This window comes from Muscardinus avellanarius (assembly GCF_963383645.1).
Source record: "Muscardinus avellanarius genome assembly, chromosome: 11".
Taxonomy (NCBI): domain Eukaryota; kingdom Metazoa; phylum Chordata; class Mammalia; order Rodentia; family Gliridae; genus Muscardinus; species Muscardinus avellanarius.
Window position 1 is genome coordinate 12176507 of NC_137797.1, and position 19211 is coordinate 12195717.

General features: G+C 52.8%; 1 protein-coding gene across 1 annotated transcript; it reads left to right on the plus strand.

Annotated features, from left to right (window-relative positions):
* Positions 1-3934: 3934 nt before the first annotated feature.
* EIF3D (eukaryotic translation initiation factor 3 subunit D) lies at positions 3935-19173 on the plus strand (the record flags this gene model as incomplete). Its single annotated transcript, XM_080704798.1, has 16 exons — positions 3935-4057; positions 4348-4393; positions 5222-5358; positions 5948-6033; positions 6569-6641; positions 8360-8472; positions 9442-9574; positions 10372-10519; positions 11686-11816; positions 13165-13250; positions 13362-13491; positions 15639-15781; positions 15934-16217; positions 18025-18043; positions 18462-18698; positions 18999-19173. The coding sequence occupies 16 exons, from the start codon at positions 3935-3937 to the stop codon at positions 19171-19173; spliced, it is 2064 nt and encodes a 687-aa protein (XP_080560924.1).
* Between the last annotated feature and the right edge of the window lie 38 nt (positions 19174-19211).

The following is a 19211-nucleotide window of genomic DNA, read 5'->3' on the forward strand; positions in this document are numbered from 1 at the left end:
TCAAACCTCGTAAGGGTCCGTAAAGGAGGGAGAGAGCCGCGGGGCAGTGTGGGAAACAAGGGAGCCGAGGCGGCCGCGGGGCATTGTGGGAAACAAGGGGGCCGAGGCGGCCGCGGGGCATCGTGGGAAACAATGAGGGGCGAGGCGGCCGCGGGGCATCGTGGGAAACAAGGGGGCCGAGGCGGCCGCAGGGTATTGTGGGACACAGCGGGGCTGTCAGCGGCTCCCCGCCTCCGGCTTCGCTTGCACCTAGCGCCCACGCGCCGCCACGTTTCCATTCTAAACACCCACTCCGGGCGTCCCCGGATGCCGCCTGACGTCATCACCTCCTCGCTTCTTGGGGCTTCAGAGGCTAACGAGGACGCCTAGCGAAGAGCAGAACGGATTTCCGGGTGCGTCTTCGCTTTACGGCTCGTGCGTTCTTCCGCCGAATCCGGAAGAAGCAGCCAGGCGTTTACGACAGCACCGGCCGTGTTTACGGCGCCGGCCTCGGCGCGCGCAAGTTTCCTCCTCGCCGGGTTTGTCGGATCCCAGTCTCCGGCCCGGACCATCTGTTGCCATCCGGGCCGGCCCAAGCCGTTTCAGGTGAGCCACGTGTTTCGTAGGGTTCCGCGGACCTGTGGAACCAGTTCAGACTGTGGGGCCCTCCGGAAGAGACCCCTCTTACGTCCCCTCCTGCCGTCGCTGTCCCTGTGCTGGGCGGGGCCGGAGTCAGCCTCCCGCGGCCCCTGGCCCGCCACGCCGCGGGTTGCGGGATCCGGCCTCGAGTGCCAGGCCCCTCGCCCGGGGCTCAGCTCAGCGCCGTGGGCTGGGCGAATTTGATCATGGCATTTAACAGCCGGGTTACAAGATCTTTCTAAAGGGCGAAGGCTTCCTGAATTTCTCTGGGGTATAAGGGATGCCAAGTTCACAGTCCAAAGGATTCCGTCCGTGTTCCGTGGCTTAGACGGCCAAGGTGGAGGGGTGCGTCCCCCTCTGAGCTGCAGTCTAGCCCGAGTGATGGCGTTCGGCCTGTCGTGGCCACAGTGAGTCCACAGCTGCCAGCCACAGCGCTCCTCTGACGTCCCTGTGGGCGCCGTCCTGTCCTGTGAGCTGTCACTTCGGTTTCTTCGCGCCGCTGAGTTCCTTTTACTGGTTCGGTTCTGCTCACCCTTTTTAACTCGTGCTGAAGCCAGAGGCCCCTGTTCTCCAGGGAGGAGATAGATGTCAAGCCCTGGGCCTGCTTCCATCTTGACTTCTCACAAGTAGATTTTTTTAATTTGTCTTCTTTTAAGACATAATGTTATGTCCTTGGGTATGGTCTAAAACCTCAGGTTTTCCAGCCTCCTGCCTAACTACAATATAATGGAAAGAAATCCGCACTTGTGCAGACAACTCTAGAAATCAAATCTATTTTGACATGATGGGTAGATCAACTGCTCCATTTGGCTGGGCTTCAAGTTTGTGCCTCTGAAATGGGAATGTGGTGGGATTGGTTGATGGTGTTAAAGTCTAAGACCTGCAGTGCCCGCCATATGGTAGGAGCTCTGTAAATATTTAATGTGAATTGTTTGAAGACAACCGCCCTTGCCCTCTATACTCTTCCTGTAGCATAGGTCCAGCTCAGATTTGTAGGATGAAGTCCCCGGATGTATTCCCCCTTTGTGCCGCCCAAGTTGGAGGCCTCGTCTCCCCAGCAAGGAGCGATGGAGGCGGGGATACCAAGTTGACTAGACTGATGCTGAGCACTCTTAGCCTCCAGGAGATGTTTGTGATGGACTGAGAACTCAGCCTGAGCGCTTTCAGAGGGAGACCTCTGGTAATAAATGTATAGGGTTTTTTTGTTGTTGTTGTTGTTGTTGTTGTTTTGGTGGTACTGGAGGTGGAACCCAGAGGCTTTCTACCTCCAGGCTATACTCCCAGACCTATTTTATGTTTTATTTAGAAACAGGGTCTCGCTAAGTTGCTAAGAGCCTCACTAAGTAGCTGAGGCTGGCTTTGAACCTGTGTGATCCTCCTGTCTCAGCCTCCCAAGCCCGGGGATTACAAGGGTGCGCCACCACGCCCGCCTAAATGCATAGGGTTTTAACAGGAAGTTTCAAGCAAATATCTGCTGTACGGGGTGATTCTACAGTGCATTATACAGTGTGGACTCAAACCAGGCTGCCTGGCTTCCACTTGTTCAGCAACTAGCATTTCAACTTTGGGCAGTGTCTTCATTTTGTTATACTTTGGCTTGTTTGGGTTGGGTTGGGTTGGGTTTTTGATACTAGAAATTGAACTCATGGATATTCTATCTTCAAGCCACAACCTTAGCCCTGTCTTATTTTATTTTAATTTTTGTGGTACTAGGGGTGGAACTCAGGAGCTTTCCAGGCTATACTCCCAGACCTATTTTATATTTTCTTTGGAAACAAGGTCTAACTAAGTTTCTGAGAGCCTCACTAAGTAGCTGAAGCTGGTTTCGAACCTGTGCCATCCTCCTGTCTCAGCCTCCCAAGCGCGGGGATTACAAGTGTGCACCACCACGCCTGGCTTGTTTTTATTTTGAAGCGGGGTTTTACTAAGTTGCTGAGGGTGCCTCACTAAATAGCTGAGGCTGTCCTTGAACCTGCTATCCTCCTGTCTCAGGCTTCCAAGTACTGGGATAATAGGCATGGACCATTGCACCTGGCCATATGCCTTGGATTTCTTATGTGGAAAGTGGGGCTAATACTGGCCCCTCCCTCACAGGCTTGTTGGGAGAATTTAATACATTAATTTCTAGCAAACACCAAGAAAAATGCCTGGTACTCCTTTTTAAGTATTGGACTTATGGCCGCCTTGGGCTGAACATTTACTTGTCTTTCTGGCAGGCTTTTTGCCTGGCTTTGTTCGCTCGTTCAGTGCATAGGATTTCCATTGAAAACAGAAAATTGCAAGAAAAAAAATCAAATTTCAGAGCTTTTTTTTTTTTTTTTAAGCATACTAACAAGCCTTTTTAGTCATGTGCATTAACTAACAGTGACCCTATGATGTAGAACTGACCTAACACTAAGAAGAAAAAACAAGCCAGGCGTGGTGGTGCACGCTTGTAATTCCAGTATTGGGAGGCTGAAATAGGAGCATCGCAAGTTCACAGCCAGCCCCAGCTACGTAAGCCCTCTGCAACTTACACCCTATTTCAAAATAAAGAATAAAAAATGGGGCTAGAGTGTAGCTCAGATAGAATGCCCCTGGGTTCAATCCCCAGTACCGCAAAAAAAAGGTTGGGGTGTACTACTGATTAGGATGTATCATCTGCCAGGTGTGATGCACAGGCCTGCAATCTTGGTACTTGGAAGGCTGAAACAGGAGGATTCCAGGTTCACCACAAGCTTCAGCAGCTTAGTGAGACCATTATTTCAGAATATAAAAAAAAAATTAAAGGGAGTAAGTTAGCCGGGCGTGGTGATACACGCTTGTAATCCCAGCAATGGGGAGGCAGAGACCGGAAGATGGGTTCACAGACAGCCTCCGCTACTTAGGGAAGCCTTCACAACTCAGACCCCGCTTCAAAAAATAAAAAGACTAAAAAATTAGGATTGGGGGTGTAGCTCGGAGGTGGAATGCCGCAAAATAAATAGATAAATAAATGGAGTGGATTGAAGCTTGGAGGTAGAATGCTTTAGGGTTCAGTCTCTAGTACCAAAAAAAAGTGCCTCCCCCATCAAGTGTTAAGGTGTAGCTTCATTTCAGAGTTGTTGCAGTGGAAAGGGCACTGTCTTAGAATTAATGAAACATCAGTGTTTATTTTGTTTTAAGTATTCAGAGGATTATTTACAAAAATAATTAGGTTAGTAGTCGGAGGTTCTGTTTGGGGCACTGCTTTTGTAATTTAGCGTTTATGTCTTTACCCCAGATGAAGTATGTCTTGTCCTCTGAGGCTCATCCTCATGCAGCTACTCACATGGTTTGTTTTTTAAGGTTTTAGAAGATGGCGAAGTTTATGACACCTGTGATCCAGGACAACCCCTCGGGCTGGGGTCCCTGTGCAGTTCCTGAGCAGTTCCGGGATATGCCCTACCAGCCGTTCAGCAAAGGAGATCGGCTGGGAAAGGTACTTGCCGGCCACAGGACTCTGGGTCTTTGAAGCTGTGGCTGCTATGCTCCCATCAGTCCCTGTTGCAGTCTATTCTCTCAAAAGCTCAGTCCCGTGTTCTTCCAGGGATACCAGCTGAGGAAGGGCACTGCCTGCGGAAGTAGTCCTGTAAGGGCTGGCACTTACAGAGGCATGCGGGCTGCTTCCGGGGCTTTCCACATAGGCCCCTCACTTCTGGGGGTTTCTGGGTCCACAGAACCTTGCCTGGCTGACCTGTGTGTTCTGTCTTTATTCATTGTTCTTAACAGGTTGCAGACTGGACGGGTGCCACATACCAAGATAAGAGATACACAAGTACGTTTCCTCCAGCTGGCTGCCCTCATCGGGGCTTTGGGGGAATTGGGACTTTTCTTCTAATAACCCCCATTTGAAAACATTTTAGAAGTTGAAGGAAAATGATACCGATAATTGATGGTTTTTAGGGATGTGTTCTGGACTGTCAGCACCAACCACATTCTTAAAGATGGCCCCAGAACTTAAATGTTCATTAAAGACGTGTGGACGGTTATGGGGGTTGCCCCCAGTTTGGGCCACAGACCAGACTTGTAAATCGCCATTTTGCATTCCATTGCTTGGGACCCTCTAAACTTCTGAAGCCAATCAGTGGAGTCCAGGCTTAAAGCCACTGGGTTTTAAGATCCTGTGGGGGTAAAAGCCTTTTTCTCTGCGCCAGTTGAGATAGCCGAAAGTGGCCACCTATTCAGCAGAAATCTGTTCACCTGGGGTGCTAAGTTGAGGTGGCTCGGGCTATGGTTACAGGAAGGCATGTTGTGATCCTTAGATACATCTACCCAGGGCACCTGACACTGAGACGGTGGCGTGCATTGAGTCTCAGCTCAGATTCTTACTAGATAAGGTAGAGTGAAGTGGGTTAGCATGAGCCCCTCAGACTCTTCCAAAGTTCTTTAGACCAGAGCCTTTCAAACTTGAATGTGCATATGAATCACCAGGAGCTCCCATTAAAATGCCAGTTCTGATGAGGTAGGTCTGGGGTGGGGCTGCGAGTCTGCACAGCTAACAAGCGCCCAGCCAGTCACAAGACCACACTTCAAAGAGCGAGGCTTCGGGCTGGTGCGTTTTGTAGTCTGTAGGTGGTCATTCCACAGTCACCTTTGTCTCCAGATAAGTACTCCTCTCAGTTTGGCGGTGGAAGTCAGTATGCCTATTTCCACGAGGAGGATGAAACAAGCTTCCAGCTGGTGGATACCGCGCGCACACAGAAGACCGCCTACCAGCGGAACCGGATGAGATTTGCACAGGTAGGCCAGGCGCCAGCAGCCTGACCGTCCTGGGCTGTTGGTGTTGGGTGTCACCTGCTGCTAAACATTGCTACCGTGGGAATGCTAACGGGAGGGAGCGCATGTCAGTCGTCTAGGGAATATCAGGTCCCTGCTCAGTGACAAATTGTGCCAAAGTAAACGCCTAGGTCCAGGGGTGCATTTAAGTAGTTTAGATTTCTGTTCACCAGCAGCTCAGATATCATACCCCCGTACTCAGAGCAGGTGTTTGTGCTTGGCAAAAAGGTAGTGTACCTGTTGCCTCTCTTAATTGCTGTATGCAGACTTTATTAGTAGATGGTCTTATGTAGTCAAGCAAACGTAGTCCTATCTTAATTGCATGTAAAAGGCAAACTCAGCAGTTTGGCCAAGACCAGTAAGCCTACTTCCTAAGTCCAAGCCAAGTCCAGTACTTTCCCCAGTAAACTTCCAGACTGTTGGTGCTGTGGAGTGAAAGCAGAGTAAGATGTGAAGCTTGGGTTTTACCTACTAGACTTCACTCTGGAGCGCTCCCATTAGCCCTACCAAATCTGCTAAGGTTTTAACATGGGTGTTTCTTCCCGGCTCCCAGCGGAACCTCCGCAGAGACAAGGATCGACGGAACATGTTGCAGTTCAACCTGCAGACCTTGCCTAAGAGCGCCAAGCAGAAAGAAAGGTGACGTTCCCGTCCTGCCAGAACACAGCGTCCTTCCCAGGCCAGCTCTCTTTCCCACTCTCCCCCCGCCCCCCGAAAAAAAACAGGAGCCAGTTACACCACCTTTTAGCCTGTCGTTCTTGGTGGTCTGTTCACAGCAAATAGCGTGGGCAGGGAACTAACCAGCTGTGGTAGACACGCACACGGGAGGGAAACAGCAGAGGAGGTGGCTCTGGGGCTGGCCGGAGCCCGGCCCCCCGGGACACAGGTCTGAGAAGCCCCATGTACACTGCATTCTGCAGCAGCCACTACGCCAGGCGGGGACTGCCGTGGACAGTCCTGCAGGCCGAGTATCTGACAGGAGTCTCCATTAGTATTGGGCAGCGGGGGTCTCTAGTGTGCACCCCTGATGTCTTCCATCTGAAAGCCCCTGTTCTCCGTAGCTCAGAGAAGTCGAGTGGCATAGAGGCGCGGATGAAAAGAAGGGCAGCTTCTGCCTTCTGAAAAAGACTGACATAAAGATTGGCCCCAGCGTCACAACATTCTCTCTTTTTAGAGAACGCATACGACTGCAGAAAAAATTCCAGAAGCAGTTTGGAGTGAGGCAGAAATGGGACCAGAAATCACAGGTAGTGTATGCATCCCAGAAATCTGGGTTTTGTTTGTTTATGTCACATCTTTGCGATACCGTTCAAGTCAGTGGTTTTTAGTGCACTTGGAGTGCGCAGCCACGACTGGTTGGTTTCCCTCCATTTTCATCACCCTAAGAAGAAGACAGCCCATTCTTTAGTGGTCACTCCCTATTCCTCCCAGCCTGGGCAATCAGTAATCTGTTTTCTGTCTCTGGATTTTCCAATTCTGGACGTTTTGTGTAAGTGAAAATAGTATGTGCTCTTTTGTGTCAGGACTGCTCCTTTTTAGCATAATATTTTCAAGGTCTGCACATCTTACAGTACATATCAGTAAATTCTTGCCTTGGTGTCTATGGAGAATACGTTCCAAAATCCCCAAAGATACCAAAACTAGCAAGGACTCTGCTTCTCTTCTATAACGTGGTGTTTTTGCACGTGACCTGTGCACATCCTCTCGTGCTTTTGTTCTGTCTGTGGTACCGAGGGCTGAACCCAGGGCCCATGCGCGCTAGGCAAGCACCCTACCCGAGCTACACTACCAGCCCTCGAGTACTTTGACCACCTCTAGATGTCTCTGTAGGTTGAGTGTCCCTTACCTGAAACATTGGGACCAGAAGTGTTTCCGATTTGGGGCTTGTTTTATTTTGTCTTTTCAGCTTTTGGACTAGACTACTGGTTGCGCATCCCTAATCCCAAACCAGAAACCATTTCAGTTTCATGTCAGCACTTAAACATGTTTTTAGGCTTGGAGCATTTCAGATAAAAAGTAGATTTTATGTAATAGGTCTTGCACTGCATTGTTTAGGGAATAATGACAAGAAAAAAGTCTGCGTGTTTACTATAGATGAGATTTCTCCCCAGAATCTTTTCTTTTTTTGTTTGTTTGTTTCGAGACAGGCTGGTCTCAAATTCTTGGGCTCAGGTCATCTTCCCATCTCAGCCTACTGAGTAGCTGAAACTACAGGTTCCCCCCTGCTTCCCCAGGTAGTTTCAGTTCAGGGTTGTTGAGTCGTCAGAGGTAGTGCCCAAAGATGTGGAACCTGCAAATATAGAGGGCCAATGCCACTTTGGTTTTTTTGGTTTTGTTTTTGTTTTGCAGTAGTGGGGATGGAGCCCAGGGGCATTTGACCTCCGAGCTACACCCCCTGCCCTATTTTTTATTCTTTATTTTGAAACTGGGTCTCACTGAGTTGCGGAGGGCCTCACTAAGCAGCTGAGACTGTCCCCGAACCACGATCCTCCTGTCTCAGCCTCCCGAATGCTGGAATTACAAGTGTGCGCCACCACGCCCGGCTCTTGTTATTTTTTATTGCCAAATAATATTCCTGTGTGTGGATATACCACAGTTTGTTTAGCCGTTCACCAGTTGTTGGAGATGTCTACTTTGTGGCTTTAGGAATAATTCTGCTGCAGAGTTTGGGTGTTGTAAGAGCAGTGTTCGCAAGTAACATCATGTTAAGTTACACTTCACTAGCTGTGCTGCTTGCTCTATCAAGAATAAGTAGTTAGTGCCTGAGGGAATTACAAAAGCATTCTACAAGTTCCCTGCCTGATCTCAGCGGCCTGTCTAGGTAAGAAGCTACAAGTTCAGGATTCTGTCTTAGAAAGCAGCCAGCCCCGTATTACTGAAGGAAAGCCCTTCATGGTGTCACCTGTCTTTTGCTTGTATTTTACATGGACTGACACTTTCTTACTCCAATGGTTTTCTTCTACAGAAACCACGAGACTCTTCAGTCGAAGTTCGCAGTGACTGGGAGGTGAAAGAAGAAATGGATTTTCCTCAGTTGATGAAGATGCGCTACCTGGAGGTTTCGGAGCCGCAGGACATGTGAGTGGCATCTTTGCCTGCTTTCCACAGTGTGCTTTGGAGTGAACCAGCTGGTGGGAGATGTTTCCTGAAGCCTGGTAAAGTGTTTTGGTTTTGGTTTGTGGTACTAGGGATGGAACTGAGGGGCCTTCTACCTCTGGGCTATCCTCCCAGACCTGTTTTTTATATTTTTTTAATTTGGAAATGGGGTCTCACTAAGTTGCTGAGAGCCTCACTAAAGTAGCTGAGGCTGACTTCTAACCTGCACGATCCTCCTGTCTCAGCTTCCCAAGTGCTGGGATTACAAGTGTGCGCCACCACGCCCAGTTTAATGGGTATATTTTTAAAAATCAAGACCAATGGGGAAAGCAAAAAGAAGTTCATTAAGACTGAACTTCACGTTTCTTGCAACTTCCTGGCGTTCCTGAGCCAAGGAGAAGTAAAATTAAGCAACATAGCTCTTTTGGCAGAAAGGGAAAAGGAAGAAAGCAAAGAGAATTTGCTAACATTAAAATCTGGATTCCTCTAAGCTTCCTGGGATCTTGAGCAGGAGCTCGTTGAGATTAAATCATAAACCGCAATGGTGGTGCACCGTTGTAATCCCAGTACTGGGGAGGCAAAGAAAAGAGCATTGCAGGTTTAAGGACAGTCTCAGCAACATAGACTCAACAACCTAGTGAGACCCTGTTTCAAAATAAAAAAGGGCTGCGGTATAGCTCGGGTAGAATACCCTTGGGTTCAAGTCTCAGTACCACCAAAAAAAAAAGTAAGCCATTGGATTCTAGGCGAGAGAGACACACAGTTCTTCAGCCAACTTTCTCCCCACACCTGGAAGAGCTGCTCGTGCAGAGGGTGGGGAGTGGGCTCGGGCGGCAGGAGCCGGAGCACGCCCAGAAGTCCTTCGTGTGTTAGACTTCTGGTAAGACCTGACCCAAAAAGTGGGGCTCATCTTCTCTTTCTCCTTGTGTGTCTTGCCTGCTCCCCCGTCAGTGAATGCTGCGGGGCCCTGGAGTACTACGACAAAGCCTTCGACCGCATCACCACGAGGAGCGAGAAACCTCTGCGGAGCATCAAGCGCATCTTCCACACCGTCACCACCACGGACGACCCCGTCATCCGCAAGGTGCGCCCCGGCTGAGGCCCCGGGACGGAGCACGGGGGGTGTGCACAGGCCCTGCCCACGGGGCTGGCTAGGGTCCCGTGGGTATTGAAATCACAGGTGCGATACCCCTTGTGTAAAATGGCGTGGAGTTTGTACTTAATGTACTACGCATATTCTCAGCACTTTTAGGTCACCTCTAGATAATATAACAGTTCTAAGACTGTGCACCTGCTACATGAATGGGTGTTTTGCTCCACCATTTAGTATCAGGGAATACTACACGAGCGATGCAGACACAATTTTTTTTGTCTGTATATTTGGTTTTATCTAAGGGTTCGGAACCCACAGAGAGAGCCAGCCACATGTGTATGATTTGAGCACTTAGATCAGATTCTGCTAATATGAACTTAGAGTTAGATGAAAAGCAAGGCGCTTAGTGGGTTCGCCCTTGGGCGCTGGTGGGAAGTATGGCTAGACTTGAACCCCAGCTTTGCTGTCACTCTGGAGCCTTCGCGCTCCTCTCTGCAGAGAGGTAGGTGTGCCGAGCACATGCCACTGTGGTGGGAGGAACGCACTGAGGAGCACTGGCTGGCAGCCAGTGGGTGCTGTGTGCCTGGAGGGTCTACCATACCCCGGGGTGGTGGCCACGAGCTGCGGCCCTAGCTGAGGCCTTCTCATGTGGCTGGGGAGCTGTGGGTATGTGAACGGCCTCTATTCCTAGAGGTGTGTGGAGCAAGCGAAGAGCCCTCCCATCCTCGTGGAGGGACAGTTGGACCTAGGAACAGCCTCACATCTTCCTGTTTCTGTCCTCCTTGCAGCTGGCAAAAACCCAGGGGAATGTGTTTGCCACTGATGCCATCCTGGCCACGCTGATGAGCTGCACCCGCTCTGTGTATTCCTGGGACATCGTTGTCCAGAGAGTTGGGTCCAAGCTCTTCTTTGACAAGAGGGACAACTCGGACTTTGGTAAGAAACTTGTTTGGGGAGCGACTGGGGCTTCAGGTATTTCTGTTCAGAACATTCCCTGGTACTCCAGAAGGGGCAGGACATGGCAGGTGTCTGAACCACGCCTGCAGCCTCAGAGACAGGGAGGAGGGGCTCACTGCAGGACCTCAGGCTTCAGTGTCCAGCTCTGCTCCTCTGCATAGCATTCTCCTGGCTTCGGCTGTCTCTCACTGTTTTGTTTTTGTTGTTGTTGTTGTTGTTGTGGGTTTTTTGTTTTGTTTTGGTTTTTTGCGGTACTGGGATGGAACCCAAGGGCATTCTACCTCTGAGCTGTACCCTGAGCCCTATTTTTTATTCTTTATTTTGAAACAGGGTCTAAATGAGTTGCAGAGGACCTCACTAAGTAGCTGAGGTTGTCTGCGAACCGCAATCCTCCGTTCTCAGCCCCCAAACGCTGGGATTACAAGTGTGCACCACCATGCCCGACTCTCACCATCTTTAATGTGTAGCCATATTTTTGTTTAAATTGATGCCATTTGGGGTTTCTCTCTATTAATAAGAAAGAAATTCCGGTGTGTATTTTATTCCATGCACATGTGCATGCACACACCATGCGTGAATACTAACTCACTCGGTAAAGCTAAGTCATGCTTAGCTTGGGTGGTGGCGCACGCTTGTGATCGCAGTTCTTGGGAGACTGATACAGGAGGGTCGCAGGTTCATGGCCAGCCTCAGCTACTTAGTGAGGCCCTCCACAACTTGTGAGACCCTGTTTCAAAGTAAAAGGATAAAAGCCAAGGACAGGGGGTGTAGCTTGGAGATAAATGCCCCTGGGTTTCATCCCTAGACCCGCAAAATAAAAATAAAGGATAAAAAATAGGGCTAGGGGTGTAGCTCAGAGGTAGAATGCTCCTGGGTTCCATCCCCAGAATGGGAGGGGAAGAGAAAGCCAAGTCATTCTCTTGAGGAATCCAAAAACCCTGGGAAGGGTGGCTTCGCGGCGGTGCTCGGGTTTGTCGTTGTGCAGTTCCCCAGGTGGTCTGGGGGCGTCCGCGCAGCCCACGCTGAGGGACGCTGGCTTCAGGGTCCTTCAAGGGAGGGCCTCTGGTTTGGGTCTCGTCGTCTCCTGTGTTGCGCGCTGTTGGTGGTGCTGGGTTTCGGGGCTGAGCGACTGTGCCCCGTTTCAGACCTCTTGACCGTGAGTGAGACCGCCAACGAGCCCCCTCAGGACGAAGGCAACTCTTTCAACTCACCCCGCAACCTGGCCATGGAGGCGACCTACATCAACCACAACTTCTCCCAGCAGTGCCTGCGGATGGTGAGGCGGCGCGAGGGTGGTGGGACTGGCCCCGGGTTGTTCTCGCTGCTGCTCTTTACTGGGTGCGGGCTTTGTGCTAGGCCGTGGGCTTGAGCTGGACAGGCCCCATCCCGCCCTGTAGCACGGCGGCTACGGCTCGGCTGTGAAGTGACACTGTGTGACTTTGAATCCCATCACTGCTTACTACCTGGAGGTCTCAGCATGGTGTCTCCCTGTGAAGTTACTAATAGACCTGGCTTGCCTTGACAGGTTATAAAGATATTTTTCAGTTATTGAACGAACACAATCGTACAAATGCAGCTGTTTACACATCCTAGGGATGGTGTAAGCCAGGAACGAGCCCCTGGCCTTGTCAGCGGAGCTTTGCTGTGGGAGAAGAGGGAATGTGATGAGGATGGGCATGGTGGCACACACCTGGAGGCCTGTATGTGGGAGGCTGAGACAGGAGGACCACGGGTTTGAGGCTGTCCTCAGCAACTTAGGGGGCTCTCCACTCCTTAGCAAGACCTGTTTCCAAATAAAAAATAAAATAGGGCTCAGTCTCCAGTACCAAAAATAAAAATGAGCCAGGTACGTGGGGGTCTGAGATGGGAGGATCACAGGTTTGCAGCCAGCCTGTTTGTGAGGTTCTCTGCAACTTGGTGAGACCTTGTTTCAAAATAAAGAATAAAAAAGACGGGCATGGTGGCGCACGCTTGTAATCCCTACGCTTGGGAGGCTGAGACAGGAGGCTCGCACAGGTTCAAATCCAGCCTCAGCTGGCTTAAGAGACCCTGTTTCCAAATAAAATATTTTTAAAAAATTAGGGCTGGGAGTATAGCCCAGAGGTAGAAGACCCCTGGATCCATCCCCAGTACCACCAAATAAATAAATAAATAAATGAATGAATGAATGAATGAATGAATGAATGAATAATAGGTCTGGGAGCCAGGTGTGGTGGTACACGCTTGTAATCCCAGCATTTGGGACGCTGAGGCAGGAGGATCATGGTTTGTGGATAACCTCAGCTACTTAATGAGGCCCTTTGCAACTCAATGAGACCCTGTTTCAAAGTAAAGAATAAAAAATTGGGCTGGGAGTGTAGCTCAGAAGTAGAATCCCCCTGGGTTCCATCCCTGGTACCATTAAAAAAAGAAAGGAAGATAACAGACTTCATGTTAATCACTTGGCCGCCTGTGCCGTGGCAGAGCGAGGCAGGGAAATCGCGGTGGCTGATCAATGGGTGATTCTAGTCGGGAATGAAACCGGCATAAGACAAGGGCCAAGGACCTGGCCGGGCTGTAAGTGGACAGTGCAGGGTTTGGCTGAGTGGTTTGGGGACAAGGTGACAGCTCTGTCATTCTCACAGGGGAAGGAAAGATATAACTTCCCGAATCCCAACCCCTTTGTGGAGGATGACATGGACAAGAATGAAATCGCCTCTGTGGCTTACCGGTACGTCGGCGCTCAGGGATGCTGTGGGCAGTGGGGGCCCAGCCAGAGCCCGCTGGGGTGACATGCCTGACACGGGAACCGAGTGACCGCCCGGCTCTGCCTGTGCCGCAGGTACCGCCGGTGGAAGCTTGGAGAGGACATTGACCTCATCGTGCGGTGCGAGCATGACGGCGTCATGACCGGCGCCAACGGGGAAGTGTCCTTCATCAACATCAAGACGCTCAACGAGTGGGATTCCAGGGTGAGCTGTGCCCCATTCATGACCCGCACAGCTGGCGGGGACCGGGGGTGTCTTGTGAGTTTTGTCTCCCAAATAGTTCCTCACAGAGGGAGAGAGGAAGGACTTAAGCCTTGAGAATGTGCTTATTTTGCACACAGGACTCAGCACTCTCTCCTTCCAGTACTTTCTTCCTCTGTTCAGTTCCGACCTCCCATTGGCTTCTGCTCTCTGCACCTCTGATTAGATGGCTCTGTACTCTGGGTGAGCGAGTCCTGTGAGCCCAGCTCTCTGGCCTCTTTCTCCACTCCAGCCACTGCCTGCCTCCACCTCAGTCCTTTACCAGCCCCTTCAAAGGGGCCGAGCGCAAAGGCTCTAAGCTCCAGCTCAGAGTTGACCCATGAGGTGCACCTTGAAAGCCGGGCCCCGCGCTGCTCTTTCTGCCCTCCCTCCCGCCGGTGCTGCAAGACGCTGGGCTTTCACCCGCAGATTGCCGGGCATGTGCCACACGAGAGTCGAGGTGGGCAGCGGTGTTCTGCTGCCCCTGGAGGGGGTCAGGGATCCAGGAATGGAGACAGCTGAGGCCCACCCTGTGTCACCTGGGTCCCTGAGGAGGTGCCTTGGCGCTGGGGCCACTAGCCTTTGCTTGGACCTTCCCGGAGCGCCTGATCCCGCACTGCGTCTGAGCGCCATCTTCACTGGCTCCCTGCGTCTCTCCCGTCCTCTGGGGTCAGTTCCCACTCTCCACCCTGTGTGCTTCGTTATGTCCTTGCCTTGGCCCAGCTGCAGTCCTTGTGCTTGGTAATGTGAATGAGGACACACAACACAGTGGCTAGAAGCAGTGCCCCGCCAGCTGGTTCTGCAGGATGGCAGCCAGCACAGGAGGCGGGCCCTGTCCAGGGTCTCCCAAGACTGCAGCCAGCATGTCGGTAGAACTGAGTTCGCATCTGGAAGCTCTTGAAGTTCATTCTAGTTGTTGGCAGCGTTCTGTGCCTTGCAGTTGCGCAGCTGAGGTCCCTGTCCCTCGCCAGCTGGTGCCTCTCGGCTCTCAGCAGCCTTCACATTGCGGTTCCACCATCCCCTCCATCTCCAAGCCAGCAGCAGCAACACAGGTCCTTGGGCTTCAACACCCGGACCTCCTTGCCTCTGACCTCACCCCAAGCTGAAGAGGCTCCTGTGGTTGGGCACGACCCACCCACAGTGTCTCCCTGTCCTACATTAGTTGGTTTGGGACCTTACATCCCTTTTGACATAAAAGGAAGGGAATTGGTGGGTGGGAGATGGCCCTCAGGGAAGGGGGGTCCTCTGCAAACACAAGGGTGTTTCCTTGAAAGCTCCTAAGCCAGCGCCAACTGAACCACAGATACACTTCCTCGCTGCGCACTCTTCCTGCCGAGACGCCTTCCCCTTCGGGCCTCCTGCCCTCCTTGCTCTGGCTTCGCCGATCATCAGCTGTATCTTTTCTCCTCGCACTGAAGCTCAGGGGCCTGGGCATCTCCGATCTTCCTCTTCCGTCTTCTCCCCGAGCCGGGCTTGCTGACATCACCTAAGTTTGGGACTGTATTTGCCTCTTGCTTTGCACCTATCACACATCATACCACCACCAGTGCGCTACGGGGCTGAGTGCTGGAGGGACACAGGCCGGGTGAGAATGCCACTCCTGGTGGTTTGGACCAACTGCTTACTAAACGGAACTCAGATATTTTGAAATGAATCAAGAAAGTTCAGGAACTTCGTCACGAGGCCTCTGGCACAGTCCAGCTTCCCACTGCTAAAAGGAGGTGCCTAGAGGTCTCCCTGGGCTCCCGCGTCTGCGTGTGTGTGCACCGTGCATACGTGAATCATCGGGCTCCGCAACCCGTCCACCTCCGCCCACCCACAGCTGGTCCACCTGTCCTTTCCACCACTGCGCCCCTTGGGGGACCCTGGGGGACCCAGCATCCCCATGGGAAGCCCGCCTCCCCGCCCCACCCCCGCCACCACGTCATCAATCTGTGCCCTGTCCACTTATATGGCGACGGTTTAACTTGGTGTCCACCATCTGTCCCAGTCCACATGGGCTCCTGGAAGAGGGCAGCCGTACTTGTTGAGGCCTGCTCTGCGGCGGGCCATCTCGTGATGGCAGTTTTATCTGGGCTGCAGGAGCCTAAAACTGGGCCTTCCTTTCACAGCACTGCAATGGCGTTGACTGGCGTCAGAAGCTGGACTCTCAGCGCGGGGCCGTCATCGCCACCGAGCTGAAGAACAACAGCTACAAGCTGGCCCGCTGGACCTGCTGTGCTTTGCTGGCTGGCTCGGAGTACCTGAAGCTTGGGTGAGGTTCCTGGCCAGGAGTGGGGGGCGGACTGGTCTTTCCCCTTCTCCCCTGGGGAAAGCAGCAGAGAGTCTCCTTTTTATTGACCTTTGCTCCCAAGTGTTGCTGTCTTTGTGCCACCGGGCTTCGCCACTAACATCCCTCCCTCGCAGGTACGTGTCTCGGTACCACGTGAAGGACTCCTCGCGCCACGTCATCCTGGGCACCCAGCAGTTCAAGCCCAATGAGTTCGCCAGCCAGATCAACCTGAGCGTAGAGAACGCCTGGGGCATCCTGCGCTGCGTCATCGACATCTGCATGAAGCTGGAGGAGGGCAAGTACCTCATCCTCAAGGACCCCAACAAGCAGGTCATCCGTGTCTACAGCCTGCCCGACGGCACCTTCAGCTCCGATGAAGATGATGAGGATGAAGAGGAGGAGGAGGAGGAAGAAGAAGGTGTGTGGCAAGCCTCTCTCGAGTCTAGAGGCCTCTGCGAGCTGGCGAGGGCCCTTGTCCCCTGTGACCCGGAGAAAACCTTGGAGTAGAGGAACTCTCGCTCTGCTCCCAGCCCTTCCTCCAGAGGCTTGCATCACCTGAGGGGCTGGGGTCCCCCAGAGAAGCTGCAGAGCGAGGGGGCCTTTGGGAAGGGGCGTGGAGGTCCCCGTGGGCTAGACGAGAGGTGTACCTGTTAGTGGCGCTGCCTGAGGCTGCCCCGGCCCTCTCACTGGTGACCGAGGGCGGCATCTTCACCCCACAGGGACCTGAAACTCCGGGGCCATTCACCAGAGGACAGAGGGAGCGCGGGCACCACGTTACACGTGGCTCATCTCTCTGTTTCATCTTTCAGAGGAAGAAACTTAAACCAGGCAGCAACTTGGAACTGGAGTTGATTCTGCTGAGCCTGGAAGGCCCTTGGATGCAGCCTAGTAGGACGTGTCTGGCTCTTGGTCTCTGCCATTTGGCAGGTGGAATAAAGCATGCGTGCTCCGTCTCTTCATCATTCGTGACTCACCGCACTTCCTTTTCCCAGCAAATCTCAGGCTAGGGAGGGTGAGAGTCCGGGGTTTCTGAGACTCCGAGGTCCCGTCACTTTTCTTGAGCATTGCTCGAATTTTACTCCCGTTAGAGGCTGCATTCCCTAGGGTGTTTTCTTCTTGGAACCCCTTGGAATGATCTTTTCATGGGTAGTGTTATGGAGGGCCCCACAAGAAATCCACTTGCACAAGTGCAAAAGTGTAGCTGTTGTGTGCAGGACTCACCCTTTGCTGTCTTTTTTTGTGAGCGTGGTGTTTGAGGTTAGACCAAGAGGCATTGCACCTCTAAGCTACAACACAGCCCTATTTTGTTTTGGGTTTTCAGGGGATTTTATTTTTCTTTTTTTGGTGCTAGGGATTGAACCCAGGGGCTTCTACCTCTGAGCTACACCCCAGGCCCTGTTTTATTTTGCAACTGGGTCTCACTAAGTTGTGGAGGTCTTCATGAGGTTGTTGAGGTTGGCCACAAACCTGAGAACCTCCTGTCTCAGCCTCCCAAGTACTGGGATTACAGGTGTGCAACACCATACCCTGTTTATTTATTTTGCAACAGAGTCTCTATAGATTGCTAAGAGTCTCAACTAAGTTGCCAGGGTTGGCCTTGAACCTGCAATCAGCCTACTAAACCTCCTAAGTACTGGGATTACAGGCGTGGGTGACACTGTCTTTGACAAAACCTGGCAGGGATCTCAGGAAATGAAGCGGTGCTGGTGGAGGTGGCACTATAAAGAAGACTGCCTGGCAGGTTGTTCCAGCTGTTCTGCAGGGTGGTGATTACAAACGTTTGTACCTTGTTTTCAAGCTTGGCTTGGAGCTGGTGACAAAATCTCAAGCCAGTGCCCACAAAACAGTATCAAACAAGAGCCCTGGCTCCAGTGCCCACCCAACAAATTGCTTACTCTGGAGCCGCTGTGTGCCAGATACTGGAGAGGGCAGCAGGGTCACCAGAGCCACTACAAAAGGCAGTTTATGCTCTAGTGGGCCTTTTCTCTGATGTTGACCCAGGCTGAGAGGGAGATGGACAGAGCATTCTTTAATGGGTACTTTGGCCTTAGGGGCCAAGGAAGTTTTTTCTAGACAGGCCCAGGCTGTGCCTTTTAAATGAGAAGCAGCTCATTCGTGCAAAGCTGAAAGACCAAAAAGTTCTTTCCACGAGGCCCCTTAAAAATCCTCAGCTTTGCTCCCGGGGAGCACGCAGTGCCTCACAGGTCCCCGTTCCTCCCTCCTAGGGTGCACCATGTTCCCCGTGTGAGTCTCCAGAGCCACGTGCCACCTCTGGGCCTCGATGTGGTCCACACCTTCCTCCTGTGTTCATGCTGCCTGTGCAAGCTACAATTCCAGAACCCACTTCTAAAAAAGTAACACCCCCTAAACCTCACATTTGGCCACAGCCAGCCGCCTGTTACTAGAAACTACACTTGACTCAAGAAACAAACACTTGTTAATTGCTTTTTTCTATTTTGGCTTCCCCACCCTGGTTCTCACTTCCACAAAACCAAACATGGCAATTAGTTTTATTTATTTAGTCTTTGGATACATTAACGGGAAACATAAAAACTGGGATTTTCTCCAAAAATCTGCTCCCGTCCCTCCCTCACAAGTGAATAAGTACAGCTTAAAAACAACGGCGTGCCTATCCTGGACGGCTCTCCGGCCCCTTGCCAAGACGGGAGCACACGCGAGCGGCTCCGCGTCCGCGGGGGCTGCCTGCCACTCCCGGCGTGCCGCGCGCGGAGCACGTGATCCCGCCCCCTGCCATTGGCTGGGGGGGCGGGCCGCCCTCCATCGGCCCCCTGCCATTGGCCGATGGGCGGGGTGGGGCGGGGCCGCCCCTCGGCGGGCGCAGCGAGCAACCTGGAGCCCCTGGACCGGGCCTGCGCCGCGATCGCGGAGCGGCCGCGAGGTAGGAGCTCGCCTGGGGCGGCGGCCGGCGGCGGGAGCGCGGCCCGGGCACCGGGCACCGCGCACGCGCCAGCAGGAGGGCGGCCTCGCGCAGGGCGGCGCAGGTGTGCGGGGCGGCGCTGTCACGTGGCCGGCCGGGCGGGGCGGCGGCCGGCCACACCTCCTTCCGGCGCCTACCCCAGGGAGGGGGCGTGCCCGGCGGGAGTTGTGCCTGCCGAGGGAGCGCTGGGGAGGGCCCAGGGGTGTGGGACAACCCTTAAAGGAGGTGGAAGTCGAGGGACACCCTCTTTCCCCGACGTAGAGGTTATCATGACAGTAAGGAGGGGGCCGGCACCCCTGGGAAAGGAGACCCTGAAAGGGATGACCTGGAGGGTGCCAGGACCTATGCCGGCCCCAGGTCCCATCGGGAAAAGGCAGTGCCGGGGCCGATGAGCCCCCCGGCCCCGGGGTCCTGGGCCTGGCTGTGCGCCCCCTAGCCTCGAGGGCTCGGGCGAGCCCCTGCCTCCCCCTGGGC